General features: G+C 37.3%; 1 protein-coding gene across 1 annotated transcript in view; it reads left to right on the forward strand.

The window, feature by feature from the left end:
* Nucleotides 1-16,695, forward strand: part of LOC147310836 (contactin-associated protein-like 5) — a 141,494-nt gene that overhangs the window by 20,692 nt on the left and 104,107 nt on the right. Inside the window, exons 2-3 of the mRNA XM_086267733.1 lie at nucleotides 12,604-12,714; nucleotides 16,170-16,363. Coding sequence (XP_086123859.1) covers nucleotides 12,604-12,714; nucleotides 16,170-16,363 — 305 coding nt within the window. The remainder of the gene's footprint in view (nucleotides 1-12,603; nucleotides 12,715-16,169; nucleotides 16,364-16,695) is intronic.

Below are 16,695 nucleotides of genomic sequence, written 5' to 3' on the forward strand. Positions count from 1 at the left end.
GTCTGCTGTTGATGTTATTTTAATGGGCTACCAGGTACTTATGGGTCAGTCTAAATGTTGGCTTTCTGCTCATCCATGGCTTCAACATGTGTTGCATATGACCGCTCTGATTGGGTTGGCAGGCCTCGTAGCATTCCATCAATCCCATATTGTCGGTCTTTATGCATGTGTGGCTGGTTGCAGTAGGCCTCTTCTCATCAATATGTGCTGATCGGTGAACAAATACACACCTGAATCATCAAAATGCAGTCTTTAAATAACGATTTCATTTACAGTTTGAGACCAGATTGAGGCAGGCCTCCTCACAGGCTCACGTTCTGGGTGTGGATCCCTCTGTGGTCACTTCTTTGTGAATGAGGCAGAAACGCTGCTGTTTGAACGCGTGCCATAAACAGGAGATTATGGAGGTGATTCATTAGCTTAGCTTTCCAGTTAAGGTGACATTGAACGTGTTTCTCCATTAATGCACTAAATATGTATCGTCATGATTCAGTATTATTATTATTGATGTTATCATTATGATTTGACTCATGTTAAATACACAAATGTGCATGCACACAGCTCTGCACTCTAAAAACAATGAGTTCTGAGAGCAGCAATACTGAAACAGACTGAGTCACCAGAACAGAATAGAATAGAAGAGAATAGAGGAGAACAGAATAGAACAGAACAGAATAGACCAGAATAGAATAGAAGAGAATAGAACAGAACAGAATAGAATACAACAGAATAGAACAGAATAGAATACAACAGAATAGAATAGACCAGAATAGAATAGAATAGAACAGAATAGAATACAACAGAATAGAACAGAATAGAATAGAATAGAGGAGAATAGAAGAGAATAGAACAGAACAGAATAGAACAGAATAGAATAGAACAGAATAGAATACAACAGAAAAGAACAGAATAGAATACAACAGAACAGAAGAGAAGAGAATAGAAGAGTATAGAATAGAACAGAATAGAATACAACAGAATAGAACAGAATAGAATACAACAGAACAGAATAGAAGAGAAGAGAATAGAAGAGAATAAAATAGAACAGAATAGAATACAACAGAATAGAATACAACAGAATAGAAGAGAATAGAATACAACAGAATAGAATACAACAGAAGAGAATAGAATAGAACAGAATAGAATAGAACAAAATAGAATAGAACAGAATACAACAGAATACAACAGAACAGAATAGAATAGAACAGAATAAAACAGAATACAACAGAACAGAATAGAATAAAACAGAACAGAACCGAATAGAACCGAATAGAACAGAATAGAATAGAACAGAACAGAATAGAACAGAATAGAATAGAACAGAATAGAATAGAGAAGAATAGAAGAGAATAGAACAGAACAGAATAGAATAGAGGAGAATAGAAGAGAATAGAACAGAACAGAATAGAACAGAATAGAACAGAATAGAATACAACAGAAAAGAACAGAATAGAATACAACAGAACAGAAGAGAAGGGAATAGAATAGAACAGAATAGAATAGAGGAGAATAGAAGAGAATAGAACAGAACAGAATAGAATAGAGGAGAATAGAAGAGAATAGAACAGAACAGAATAGAAGAGAATAGAATAGAACAGAATAGAATACAACAGAATAGAACAGAATAGAATAGAACAGAATAGAATACAACAGAACAGAATAGAAGAGAAGAGAATAGAAGAGAATAAAATAGAACAGAATAGAATACAACAGAATAGAATACAACAGAATAGAAGAGAATAGAATAGAACAGAATAGAATACAACAGAATAGAATACAACAGAAGAGAATAGAATAGAATACAATAGAATAGAACAGAATAGAATAGAACAGAATACAACAGAATACAACAGAACAGAATAGAATAGAACAGAATAAAACAGAATAGAATAGAACAGAATAGAATAGAACAGAACAGAATAGAAGAGAATAGAATAGAACAGAATAGAATACAACAGAATAGAACAGAATAGAATACAACAGAACAGAATAGAATAGAAGAGAATAGAAGAGAATAGAATAGAACAGAATAGAATACAACAGAATAGAACAGAATAGAATACAACAGAACAGAATAGAATACAACAGAATAGAATAGAATACAACAGAATAGAATACAACAGAAGAGAATAGAAGAGAATAGAATAGAAGAGAAGAGAATAGAACAGAATAGAATAGAACAAAATAGAATAGAACAGAATAGAATAGAATACAACAGAACAGAATAGAATAGAAGAGAACAGAATAGAATAGAACAGAATAGAATACAACAGAACAGAATAGAATAGAACAGAATAGAATAGAACAGAATAGAATACAACAGAAGAGAATAGAATAGAAGAGAATAGAATAGAACAGAATAGAACAGAATAAAACAGAATAGAATAGAACAGAATAGAACAGAATAGAATAAAACAGAACAGAATAGAAGAGAATAGAATAGAACAGAATAGAATACAACAGAATAGAACAGAATAGAATACAACAGAATAGAATAGAAGAGAATAGAATAGAACAGAATAGAATACAACAGAATAGAACAGAATAGAATACAACAGAACAGAATAGAATACAACAGAATAGAATAGAATACAACAGAATAGAATACAACAGAAGAGAATAGAAGAGAATAGAATAGAAGAGAATAGAACAGAATAGAATAGAACAAAATAGAATAGAACAGAATAGAATAGAATACAACAGAACAGAATAGAATAGAAGAGAACAGAATAGAATAGAACAGAATAGAATACAACAGAACAGAATAGAATAGAACAGAATAGAATACAACAGAAGAGAATAGAATAGAACAGAATAGAATAGAAGAGAATAGAATAGAACAGAATAGAACAGAATAAAACAGAATAGAATAGAACAGAATAGAACAGAATAGAATAAAACAGAACAGAATAGAAGAGAATAGAATAGAAGAGAATAGAACAGAATAGAATAGAACAAAATAGAATAGAATAGAATACAAGAGAACAGAATAGAATAGAACAGAATAGAATAGAACAGAATAGAATAGAACAGAATAGAATAGAATAGAAGAGAATAGAATAGAACAGAATAGAACAGAATAAAACAGAATAGAATAGAACAGAATAGAACAGAATAGAATAAAACAGAACAGAATAGAAGAGAATAGAATAGAACAGAATAGAATACAACAGAATAGAACAGAATAGAATACAACAGAATAGAATAGAAGAGAATAGAATAGAACAGAATAGAATACAACAGAATAGAACAGAATAGAATACAACAGAACAGAATAGAATACAACAGAATAGAATAGAATACAACAGAATAGAATACAACAGAAGAGAATAGAAGAGAATAGAATAGAAGAGAATAGAACAGAATAGAATAGAACAAAATAGAATAGAACAGAATAGAATAGAATACAACAGAACAGAATAGAATAGAAGAGAACAGAATAGAATAGAACAGAATAGAATACAACAGAACAGAATAGAATAGAACAGAATAGAATACAACAGAAGAGAATAGAATAGAACAGAATAGAATAGAAGAGAATAGAATAGAACAGAATAGAACAGAATAAAACAGAATAGAATAGAACAGAATAGAACAGAATAGAATAAAACAGAACAGAATAGAAGAGAATAGAATAGAAGAGAATAGAACAGAATAGAATAGAACAGAATAGAATAGAACAGAATAGAATAGAATACAACAGAACAGAATAGAATAGAAGAGAACAGAATAGAATAGAACAGAATAGAATACAACAGAACAGAACAGAATAGAATACAACAGAATACAACAGAATAGAATAGAACAGAACAGAATAGAATACAACAGAATAGAATACAACACAACAGAATAGAATACAATAGAATAGAAGAGAACAGAATAGAATACAACAGAATAGAATACAACAGAAGAGAATAGAAGAGAATAGAATAGAAGAGAATAGAACAGAATAGAATAGAACAAAATAGAATAGAATAGAATACAAGAGAACAGAATAGAATAGAACAGAATAGAATAGAACAAAATAGAATAGAACAGAATAGAATAGAATACAACAGAACAGAATAGAATAGAAGAGAACAGAATAGAATAGAACAGAATAGAATACAACAGAACAGAACAGAATAGAATACAACAGAATACAACAGAATAGAATAGAACAGAATAGAACAGAATAGAATAAAACAGAACAAAATAGAAGAGAATAGAATAGAACAGAATAGAATACAACAGAATAGAACAGAATAGAATACAACAGAATAGAATACAACAGAACAGAATAGAACAGAATAGAATACAACAGAATAGAATACAACAGAATAGAACAGAATAGAATACAACACAACAGAATAGAATACAATAGAATAGAAGAGAACAGAATAGAATACAACAGAATAGAATACAACAGAAGAGAATAGAAGAGAATAGAATAGAACAGAATAGAACAGAATAGAATAGAACAAAATAGAATAGAATAGAATACAAGAGAACAGAATAGAATAGAACAGAATAGAATAGAACAGAATAGAATACAACAGAACAGAATAGAACAGAATAGAATAGAACAGAATAGAATACAACAGAAGAGAATAGAATAGAACAGAATAGAATAGAAGAGAATAGAATAGAACAGAATAGAACAGAATAAAACAGAATAGAATAGAACAGAATAGAACAGAATAGAATAAAACAGAACAGAATAGAAGAGAAGAGAATAGAACAGAATAGAATACAACAGAATAGAACAGAATAGAATACAACAGAATAGAATACAACAGAACAGAATAGAATAGAAGAGAATAGAACAGAATAGAATACAACAGAATAGAATACAACAGAATAGAACAGAATAGAATACAACACAACAGAATAGAATACAATAGAATAGAAGAGAACAGAATAGAATACAACAGAATAGAACCGAATAGAACAGAATAGAATAGAACAGAACAGAATAGAACAGAATAGAATAGAACAGAATAGAATAGAGGAGAATAGAAGAGAATAGAACAGAACAGAATAGAATAGAGGAGAATAGAAGAGAACAGAACAGAATAGAACAGAATAGAATAGAACAGAATAGAATACAACAGAAAAGAACAGAATAGAATACAACAGAACAGAAGAGAAGGGAATAGAATAGAACAGAATAGAATAGAGGAGAATAGAAGAGAATAGAACAGAACAGAATAGAATAGAGGAGAATAGAAGAGAATAGAACAGAACAGAATAGAAGAGAATAGAATAGAACAGAATAGAATACAACAGAATAGAATACAACAGAATAGAACAGAATAGAATAGAATAGAACAGAATAGAATACAACAGAAGAGAATAGAATAGAATACAATAGAATAGAACAGAATAGAATAGAACAGAATACAACAGAATACAACAGAATACAACAGAACAGAATAGAATAGAACAGAATAAAACAGAATAGAATAGAACAGAATAGAATAGAACAGAATAGAATAAAACAGAACAGAATAGAAGAGAATAGAATAGAACAGAATAGAATACAACAGAATAGAACAGAATAGAATACAACAGAACAGAATAGAATAGAAGAGAATAGAAGAGAATAGAATAGAACAGAATAGAATACAACAGAATAGAACAGAATAGAATACAACAGAACAGAATAGAATACAACAGAATAGAATAGAATACAACAGAATAGAATACAACAGAAGAGAATAGAAGAGAATAGAATAGAAGAGAAGAGAATAGAACAGAATAGAATAGAACAAAATAGAATAGAACAGAATAGAATAGAATACAACAGAACAGAATAGAATAGAAGAGAACAGAATATAATATAACAGAATAGAATACAACAGAACAGAATAGAATAGAACAGAATAGAATAGAACAGAATAGAATAGAACAGAATAGAATAGAACAGAAGAGAATACAACAGAAGAGAATAGAATAGAACAGAATAGAATAGAAGAGAATAGAATAGAACAGAATAGAACAGAATAAAACAGAATAGAATAGAACAGAATAGAACAGAATAGAATAAAACAGAACAGAATAGAAGAGAATAGAATAGAACAGAATAGAACAGAATAGAATACAACAGAACAGAATAGAATAGAAGAGAATAGAACAGAATAGAATACAACAGAATAGAATACAACATAATAGAACAGAATAGAATACAACACAACAGAATAGAATACAATAGAATAGAAGAGAACAGAATAGAATACAACAGAATAGAATAGAATAGAACAGAATAGAATAGAACAGAATAGAATAGAACAGAATAGAATAGAACAGAAGAGAATACAACAGAAGAGAATAGAATAGAACAGAATAGAATAGAAGAGAATAGAATAGAACAGAATAGAACAGAATAAAACAGAATAGAATAGAACAGAATAGAACAGAATAGAATAAAACAGAACAGAATAGAAGAGAATAGAATAGAACAGAATAGAATACAACAGAATAGAACAGAATAGAATACAACAGAATAGAATACAACAGAACAGAATAGAATAGAATAGAACAGAATAGAATACAACAGAATAGAATACAACATAATAGAACAGAATAGAATACAACACAACAGAATAGAATACAATAGAATAGAAGAGAACAGAATAGAATACAACAGAATAGAATACAACAGAAGAGAATAGAAGAGAATAGAATAGAAGAGAATAGAACAGAATAGAATAGAACAAAATAGAATAGAACAGAATAGAATAGAATACAACAGAACAGAATAGAATAGAAGAGAATAGAAGAGAATAGAATAGAACAGAATAGAATACAACAGAACAGAATAGAATAGAACAGAATAGAATAGAACAGAATAGAATAGAACAGAATAGAATAGAATACAACAGAACAGAATAGAAGAGAATAGAATAGAACAGAATAGAACAGAACAGAATAGAAGAGAATAGAACAGAATAGAACAGAATAGAATAGAACAGAAGAGAAGAGAACAGAACAGAATAGAACAGAACAGAACAGAATAGAACAGAATAGAATAGAACAGAACAGAATAGAACAGAACAGAACAGAATAGAATAGAATGCTTTATTGTCACTATGCACATGTGCAATGATATACAGTAGTATAGGTCTCAAGAAAAAAAGTAAAAACAGCTGATAAATTGTTCTACTTATCTGCTTGTGGTCACTAGTTACAGCAGCCAGCATCATTCATCCCTGTATGGAGCTGTGCTCCTGTTTTTTTTTCTTTATACTACAACCATGAAATGAACTCCCTGTTTAGAGTTTGGGATTCCTGGTTCGCAGCGTGTGGATCGTAGCAGGCGTGGGCAAGTCATTTCCCCACGGGGCCACATGAGAAACTGGGTCCGTCGTGGTGGTTCGCACCAATAAGTTGAATCAGTTTTGCTGCATAGTAATTTGATCAGTTTTATACTGCTACAGGCAGTAAAAATATGAAATGCAACCTTTGTCACTGTTTAATCAACATTGCCATTGTGCGTCATGTCCCCTGCTGTCTGAGCGTGCAGTTGCCTCTCCCTTTCATGGAGTGCATTGCTGCCATCTCTGCTGTGATGTCAAACTCTTTTTGTTAACCTATGATAAGCAACTGAGCCATGGTGTGGGCAGCTCTCGCCCAGAGTGAGGAGAAAAAGTCCAAATCATTTGTTTTTCAGCTGAAGCTCCATCGATCCATCTTTTTATGGTTCGTCTGCAAAGGGGAAGATTCTCAAAGGCTTCTGTTGTCTCAGGGCGTGTCAGCAGAGCAGAGTCCACCAAACACTCTTTGGTAAACTCCCCCTGAGAATTTTGTTTGGCAATCACAAAGCTGGTCTCAAGTGCTCCATCTCTGGCTGTGTAAATCTTTATAAAAACTCTGCTTTTCCTTTTAAAGCTTTGCTTGCAAATCTTCAAATGTCCATTCGTGCTCAGCACCAGTGCATTGCTGTATTTCTCTGGTGATTCAAATTATAATCCTTAAACGCAGTGATCGGCTCTCAGCACACAGCTTTGCCTCTGACGGTCAGGAAATACTTACAAGTTCACATCAAGAAATACTTTTTTTTTCAGGTGCAGCACAACATAACATTGGTTCCACCACATTTCCAGTGAAGCTGCTTTCACTTGTATATATGTACATGCATACATTTAACAACAAAGGAAATGGTACCTTCAAAATAAAAGAAATAACGTTGTATTGTGATTTCCCTCAAAATCTCAATAAACAATGAGCTCGTGTTTGACACACAGTGTTTCTAAGACTGTTTGGTTGATATACTTGTGTTTGAATTTCCCACCGACCCCACGTAGGCCAGTCAGGGGCAAGGAAGGATCGAGGGGTTGTAAATGCCCAGGACGGGATTATCAGGTTGACACTGTGGCAGTCTGACATGGAAAGAAGAAAAATAAAATGATATAAATGAAAAAGAAAGGAAATAGTTTCCAGATGTGTATAATAATAATGATATGAATGTTTATTGTAGTAAAAATCACAGGGCTTGGACCACAGGCTGAAGCTCAATCATAGAAATGGACAAAAACTCTTTAGATTGTTGGTGAAACATGATTTACTGTACAGACAAAGTAACCATGTTTGAACAGGGATATGAATGAAAAAGACTATTAAGTCTTCTCTATAACTTAAATACAATTCAAAATAATTTGGTTTTCTATTAAAATATCTTTGGGTGAAATGAAGACCTTTCAGATATGAAGAAATGCAAACTTTGGCTGTAATTCCACTAATAAACCAGTTTTGTTTGTGGTGATGTCCTGAGCTGTGGAAAGAATAAAACAGACATCGGTGGAGGCCTTCTGCTGGATGGTGTCACTGAGAAAAGCTGCTTAAATAAATATGCACTGCTTAACACACTGAGGATTTAAGTGACTCGGAGGCAGAGTTGGGGTATCATAGTGAGGCTGAAGCAGGGGAAGTGTGTGGGCTCCACAGGGCCCTGCTTTAGCTTTAGCGTGGCACCACACTGGAGCTCCAGCTCCGCCTGGATGTTTACAGGTGCTTTTTACAGATCAGCGGCAGGTGGATTACTGAGCAGTTTGCACTGTTGAGGCTCCTCCTTCACTTTCCTCATGCAGCTTGAAAAATTCATTGAGCATTTTTTGACTTAGCCATCGCACCTCAGTATGATAGGACCCAGAGGGCGAGTGGGGATCTAAACCAGTGGCCTTGAGGAAGCTAACCGAGTGTTGGCCGGCTCATTAAATGTTCAATATTCAGGGATTTACTGCATAGTGTTTCCTGGTTTATGATGCAGTGATTGGACGTCTCTCTCTGCATCTTTTCATCGTGCATCACACCCACTCTGTCTGTTGTTAGTATCATAAGTTTGTCCAAAGGCAGTTTCATGTCTTTTGTACATTTCAAAGATCTATTTTCCTGTGCTCCTTCCATGCATTGATTGAATCCTCAAAAGTTCCTGTTTAACACATAAAGTGGATGAAAATGACCAACTGTGAAGCATCAGTCCGTGCTCTTATCCACAGCAAGGGTGTGTGTGATGAAGCCTTTCCATCAACTGTGCTTTTAAGTGGCACGCTCACGCACACCATCAGCAGCAGTGATGGTGTGCGTGAGCTCAGGCAAACGTTTGAAAATGTCAGAGCACGAGACGTCGCTGCCGAGCCGACTTCGATATCTCGTCTGCCTGTAAAACCTTCGCTGCAGCTTCACTTCAGTGTGTTGTAGGATCAGACGACTCTTCTGTCTCCCGTAACTGTTGCTGTGTATTTTGTGCACTCGTTCTGATGTTTTGTCACACGGTGCCGTCTTATGTTATATTGTTTAACTACGACCACATTAGCTCTACAAACAAAGCACACAGGTTTACCAGCAGCGTCTGCATCCCACCATGTTTTGGTCATTTCTTTTAGGGGTTTGCTTTAATTGAGTGAACTCAGACTTGCATCCATCTGCTTGGCCCTGACTGGTCGAAGTGGACAGGGGAAAGAAGTGATTGGTGCTTGCAGGGACACCGACTGCTGCGCTGCATTATGGGGTTTGTAGTATGACTGGTGTGGGTGCCACATACCCCCTAGCCATTAATAATTGAAATATGAAATTATGTTGTGGGGTAGAGGTAACTGTATTGTGGGCTAAATGTGGCCCGTGGGCCTCGAGTTTGACACGTCTGACTTAGACCTTGGAGGGTTAAGTGGAAAAAGCCTTTTATTATGATAAATGCACAGTAAATGAAATGCATTTGTCAGAGAGCTAAGCACTTACTGCTATTGCTCATCAAAATTGTGTATGCAAAAAGTTATTTTCATCATTTTTGGACAGCTGGTAATACAGCGAGTAATGGAGCAAGACGCCCTGTTAGCCGCTGGACGAGAGCACCTGCTCACAAAATGAAAAAGACCAAGTAGTGCCTGGTTTCTTTACTAAAACAATGCTTTTTGTTGCTGCACCCATTGTGTAAGATGACACTTGTTGTTACCACTGACAACTAGGTGTGTTGGTGAATGAGCCAGGATGGAAAGCTTTCAGATTCCCACGTTTAAAGACATTTAGTGAGTGTGTCTGGGATGAAAAGCATTGTTTCTGTAGGAATGTAGGAATATTGTAAAGCACTGAGCTAAGAATAAATGTCCTTTAAAAACAAACAAAACTTACATCATAACCAAAAGTGCACCCTTCATTTTTCTCTAAAGTCTTTAGAGGATGAAAAATTAAAAATCCAGCGGATGCACATTCCTGTTTAAGTATTGTGGTCAGAGATGCTCGTTCATCGTGGTAATGAGTGTGAAGGTCAGTTTGGGGACATTAAACCAAATCTTCTTTGGGTCGTATGTATATATATATTTGCCTTTATGTCTTCTCTGATCCACACAGGGATCAGAGAAGAACCCGGTTCTGCTGTTTTCCACCCTGGAACCAGAATGGCTTAAAGAAAACATTAAATCTAAAATAACTATATGATTGACGGCTGTGGTTAGTGTACAGTATGTAAGCCTCTGCCCTGAACTGCAGTTGGAAACACTGCACATGTGTAAATATTTCAAGTGTTCACAGAAAATGGCACTTTCAGCCTGTGAGTGTCAACACTACTCAGCTCTGCGTTGGTCTGCACAGAAACACCGACGACGATCGGTTTGTGGCAGTTGATGTAATTTTGATTTCAAGAGAGATTAAGCGTTCCTTCTCTGCTCACACTTGTTTGGATGTGTTTATAGTCAGGGTTCATTTGGCTATAAAATTCGAGCGTCTGAGCCTTACATGGAGATTGTGAGTCAGCTTCAGAGGATTTTCAGTTATCCCAAGCCATGGAGCAGCTTTGCAGACAAATTATCCTCCATCCATAAGTCTCCCTGACTGACAGCTGGGCATTTGGCTCGGGACCAAAACCTGTAAACAACAGCAGAGTCTGTGAGATGCACAATTTGCACACGCAGAAACTTTCTGTGCACTCACACAGCACTTCACATCACCTGCCAATTTGAGAACATGTGTCAGAATATCAAAGTATCGTTGGTTTGTCTCACATCTTCAAAGCTGTCAAGGTTTCATTGTGAATGTGAGGACTGAACGACGGAGCAGAGCAATTGACTGGGCTTTTAAAGTTCTGTGCTCCTTCAGAGCAGAGCTACTGTTGAGGAAAGGATGGATACAGATGGAAAGAAAGGTGAGTTATTTAGTGGGAATCCAGCAGGATCAAGGAGACTTTTGATAGATGAAGACAAACAGGGTTGCATAATATCCCCAGTTCTCGTGGTGGAGTTAAGATGCCAAGCCGCTGCTCTTACTTCCCAAACGAACATGTGCAAATGTGCTGCAGCTCAGCCATAACTTAAGTCTTGGACAAAACAGCGTGATCCACTTTAGTCACACTTGAAATCAGGATTAGAAAAATCTCTTGGCAAGTGATCTGAGAGAAGTCAAATCAGGTCAGTCGAAATTCAGTGGGACACCCGAAAAGAGAGCGAGCTCATGCTGTCAATTCTGCTGTGCTGTTTTCAACCAGATGGATAGCCAATTGCAGCTCCAGATGTGCTTCGAATCCATCTGAGCACAAAGGAGGATGACATCCAAAAACAAAAGGGCCTCCCTCTCACTCTGAAGAGCGAGTGCCACACTGATTGAAAGAGTGAAGGGATAATTGCAATCAGGCCAGTGCCAGTTTTCATTACGTCCTCAGCCGCGGGTCTTAATGCAGCCCTGCACTCCAGCAAAGCAAGCCTTGGAAAAGAGGCTGTTGTTGTGGCGAGCCGGGTGGATCAGATGAAGACAGAACCGACAGCTTTAGATCACTGGACTCTTAATCTGCTCCTGTCTGTCGGATGTGATGTAATCTCACAATGTGGGATTAAAAAGAGCACGCACAAACACAAAAGGAGCCCCGCCGTTTTCTGTGCAGCTTTCGAGGGTCACTGCAGGGGTTAATAGACTGTTTGAGGCATCTGAGGAGTGAGGCAGCCGTGTTATTTTCTCTCTAATTCTCGCTTTAAAACTTCTCTATTGACAGGCGGAGGCACGCTTTAACCTGAAATGTTTAACTTTGCGTTATCCATTTTCCATTATTACAGCCTGATCTATAGGCATGGCAAGCTGGAAAGTACACATACGATGTCGCAGACGCAGCATCTGAATTGGTGTTTTGTCTTTTATTCCCAGATAATTGTAACGGCCCTCTGGTATCGGCGCTGCCCCATTCATCCTTTCAGAGCTCCTCTGAGTCCTCCGTCAGCTATGCTGCCTACAACGCCAAGCTCAACAGAAGAGATGGTGAGTACAGTGAATGTTCCTGCATTATTCAGTGTTTCTAAATGCTTGTAGTTAACAATAACCATAGAGGTAACAGAGCAGAAAACACTCAGCTGAAGTGTTTTTATAGTGGGTTTATGGGTTGTTTTGGAAGGCACAGACAAATAAGCTCTTAAGACTTTCTGAAACTATCACATGCAGCAATATAAAGGGGTCTGTTTACCTATTTGGAGGAGATGGCCCCTCTATTGGAAGCAGTGATGAGTGGGCCGAGAAATTCAACAGCCACAGTCGCCATGGCAACTCGAGGCACTGACTGGATGTTTTTTGCCACAGACTGTATGTAAAAGCTGTATGTGTGCACTGTGACATCACTCAGTGGTCAGCATTTTGCCGGCCTGCATGTATGTATGTACACGCACACACTAACCAAGCATCAGTAATCATCAACTAACATCAATAGAAACAGCTGTCAGAGGTGGAGCAGGTCACCTGGTCAGAGTGTCCTTGGGTTCCCAATGCACTGATCAGAGTGGGAATGTTGGATACAAAGTACTGAAGCATAGGGAAAAAGAGCTGGTATGATCTGGTGTGTGAAGAGGTGAATGAGGCTTGTAGTAGCGCTTTGAGTGGGAATCCATTTACTTTATCCATTAGCAGAATTACTCAACCCTGGAAGAAAAGAGCAGTGTAACTGAACCGTCTGCAAACGTCACCAATAACAATAATAGATGCATTTATAGAGTTGACAATGAATTTTGTGGCCAAACTCAAAGTAGCCAAGAACACAACTCCCCTGGCTCTATCAGATCTACCCAAAGCTCTGCTTAGTATCACTGAAACCAGCGAGCCCTGAAACTTCACAAAAAGTAAAGACATTTCTGTTTGGTCAGTTATTTCTTTGTTGTAACACTGCTCGTGTGCAATAAACCATATATGGCATTGGTAAGTCTGTTTGTTTCCCCTAAATGGTGCCATATGGTAATTTGTAAGGTTTGTTTGTTGGCTGAGCAGCAGAGTTGAGCAACAGGACAACAAAGACATAACACACCAAAATCAAATTTCCCTACTTTCTGTGCTAAGCTAATATGACTGGAAACCAGAATCTGTGTAGCTGGGAAGTTTGTTAGTCAGGCAACTGGTGCAGACGAGTGTCATGAGAGATAGGTCACAGCAAAAAAGAAAATATACACTACATTGCCAAAAGTATTTTGTCACACATCCAAATCACAGAATTCAGGTGTTCCAATCATGGCCACAGGTGTGTAACATCAAGCACCTAGGCATGCAGACTGCTGCTACAAACATTTGTGAAACAATGGTGATTTCCATAGGTGCCACCTGTGCAACTATTCCAGTCGTCAAATTTCCTCACGACTAAATATTCCACAGTCGACTATTAATGGAACTTTAAGTGGAAGCGACTGGGAACAGCAGCAGCTCAGCCACGAAGTGGTCGTTCATGTGCAATCACAGAGGGGGGGCAGCGAATGGTGAGGAGCATAGTGCACAGAGGTTGCCAACTTTCTGCAGAGCCAATTTCTACAGACCTCCAAACTTGATGTGGGCTTCAGATTAGCTCAAGAAGCATACAAACTGCACCCACAAGCCTTAATCACCTGGGCCAAAGCAAAGTATTGGATGCAGTGGTATAACTACGCCACCACTGGACTGTACAGCAAGTGGAGACATGCTCTCTGGAGTGATAAATGATGCTTCTCCATCTGACAATCTGTTTCGCCTTATTACTTTTGTACTACCAAATAATTCAAGTTGTATAGAAGTTTATGGAAAAAGAGGCCGTATTCTCCCTTCGTCTATGACCTCAGTAAACACCTGACTAATGTGCATGTTCATCCTTTCATTTTACGTCAGTGGTCTGAATTTCTAGTTGCAAGTCAATTCTTATTGAATACAACATTAAATATAATTCGTAAGTTATTAAGGCCGTTACACACTAAACGTGTGCAAAATGACGCAGACCTGCCCTGTAACCTCTACACACACTGAATGTTGCATTTTTGCAGAAATTTGTCCCTCAAAAACATCCACTGTGTAAAAACTAAAGCAAGTGGGCATCAGGCCATAATGAGTCCTGATGTTTCTGAACAAGAAAGGTAACAAAAAGCTGCGTCACAGATGCGTTCGTACATTTTTCAGGATGGTAGTGGTGCCTATTTGAAGTCTTCTTAGCAGAGCAGTATAAAACTGCCAATCAAAAATAAATATGTAAATTATTGAATTAAATCTGTTAACTCTTATTAAAAACTTAGTTTATAAAAGATGATTTTTCAGTACAAGTTAAAAATGTAAATTTAAGACCAGAGTGCTGACACAGCCAGCATCTCCTTTCAGTGCTTCTGAGCAGCCGCTATATTAATTCATGCATCGAATAGTGTCAGCCAAGAAAAACAATTATCCCTAAAAAACAACCACATATCTTTGCTACAGCTGAACTGGGCATAGACCTCCACTGTTAGCCTGCAGCGGGCCCAAATGTAGGCAGAGGGCTGAAACAGAAGAGGCCGAAGGCACGTTGTGAAAGCAGTAAAAACAATTACCAGACAGGAAGTTAAACCCAGATAAAACTACATAAAAGGAGAAATAAACAGCAATCATGATGGGAGCAAGGAGACACTCAACAGTGAAACATTAATGGTTGAAGTCAGATGGGACACAGAATACAAGAAAAATGGAGGAAACTAAACCACGAATAACGAAACAGGGACTGAAGCTGACTTATTGGTTCTGAAAACCAAGAACTGAGAACCGACACCAGAACTGCAAAGACTAGAAAACTGTATAGAACGGAAACGTTCATAGAAACTAAACAGGAGCCAGAACCACAACCGTATAATAACAACTGAGGCTAAACAATGATAGGATGGAAAGACATGAAAACAGGAACCAAATGTAAAAAGAAACAAACAGTAAAATATGAAAAATCCAAACAGAAACTCACAACAACACAACACTAACATGTCTTACATCTGGGCTCTCATCAGCTCTGTGGGGCAGGTCAACCACCCCGCCTGCCATAACCACACTCTCTGTGCAGCTCTGTGGGTCCGGGGCAGGCGCCCCTCATCGTTCCATCATCACAGGAAAATGGCAAAGGAAGAGCTGTGGCTACGTTTTGGTTTAATTCTGAATGTGATGCAGAAAGCTGCTCTATCTTTAACTCGCCCCTCAGTCATGCCACTTTTCCGTTCCACTGAACTTAAGCCTTTCAGGTAAAATAAAGCTGCCGGTGAATAAAAAGCATTGGGCTCTTTATTGGAACTTTGAACATACTGCATATACAGTGCATAAAATGAATCAGTTGTTTTCCACAGAAACAGGGGCTTTCACTGTGGCTGCTGGAGTGGAACTTAGCCTTGAAGCCTTTCACATAAACTCCTCGCACGTACACATCAAGACTTGTTGACAGAGTGCATGTGTCAGACCCTCTGCCTGTATTTTCTGCTCTTCCTCAGGTGCAGGAGGTTGGTCTCCAATGGTAACTGACCAAGAGCCCTGGCTCCAGGTGGACCTCAGGGAGCAGATGGAGGTGACTGCTGTAGCCACACAGGGACGCTATGACAGCTGGGACTGGGTCAGCAGTTACCTGCTGCTCTACAGTGACACAGGCCGGGCTTGGAAACAGTACAGACATGAGGATGGCGTAGGGGTCAGTATTTTTTATCCGCTTTCTCCACCTACCTACCTTCAGTTTGTTACTGACTTAAAGCTGATACAACAGTACAGCTGTATTATTGTAGGGTCTTTACCTTTCGACATAAAGCACCTTCAGATGACGCTTGTTGAGATTTTAATTGAGTTGAATTGAAACCAGCTAGCCAACAACTAATATGATCAGTCGAAGGGAAAAAGTGTAAGGCCTATTCTGGAATGTTGATGGATAGGTCAACGGTTGGAAAATATGCCTATATGCCTCCCTAATGAGTTTGGAGTTAAATAGCTTTCAGACTGGAAGCTGAGCAAAAAGCTAGCCAGGATCCA

This window comes from Aulonocara sp. 'chitande type north' Nkhata Bay, linkage group LG16 (genome assembly GCF_057382095.1).
Source record: "Aulonocara sp. 'chitande type north' Nkhata Bay isolate Kocher_YH1m ecotype deep benthic linkage group LG16, A_spYH_male_GT1.1, whole genome shotgun sequence".
Lineage (NCBI taxonomy): Eukaryota > Metazoa > Chordata > Actinopteri > Cichliformes > Cichlidae > Aulonocara > Aulonocara sp. 'chitande type north' Nkhata Bay.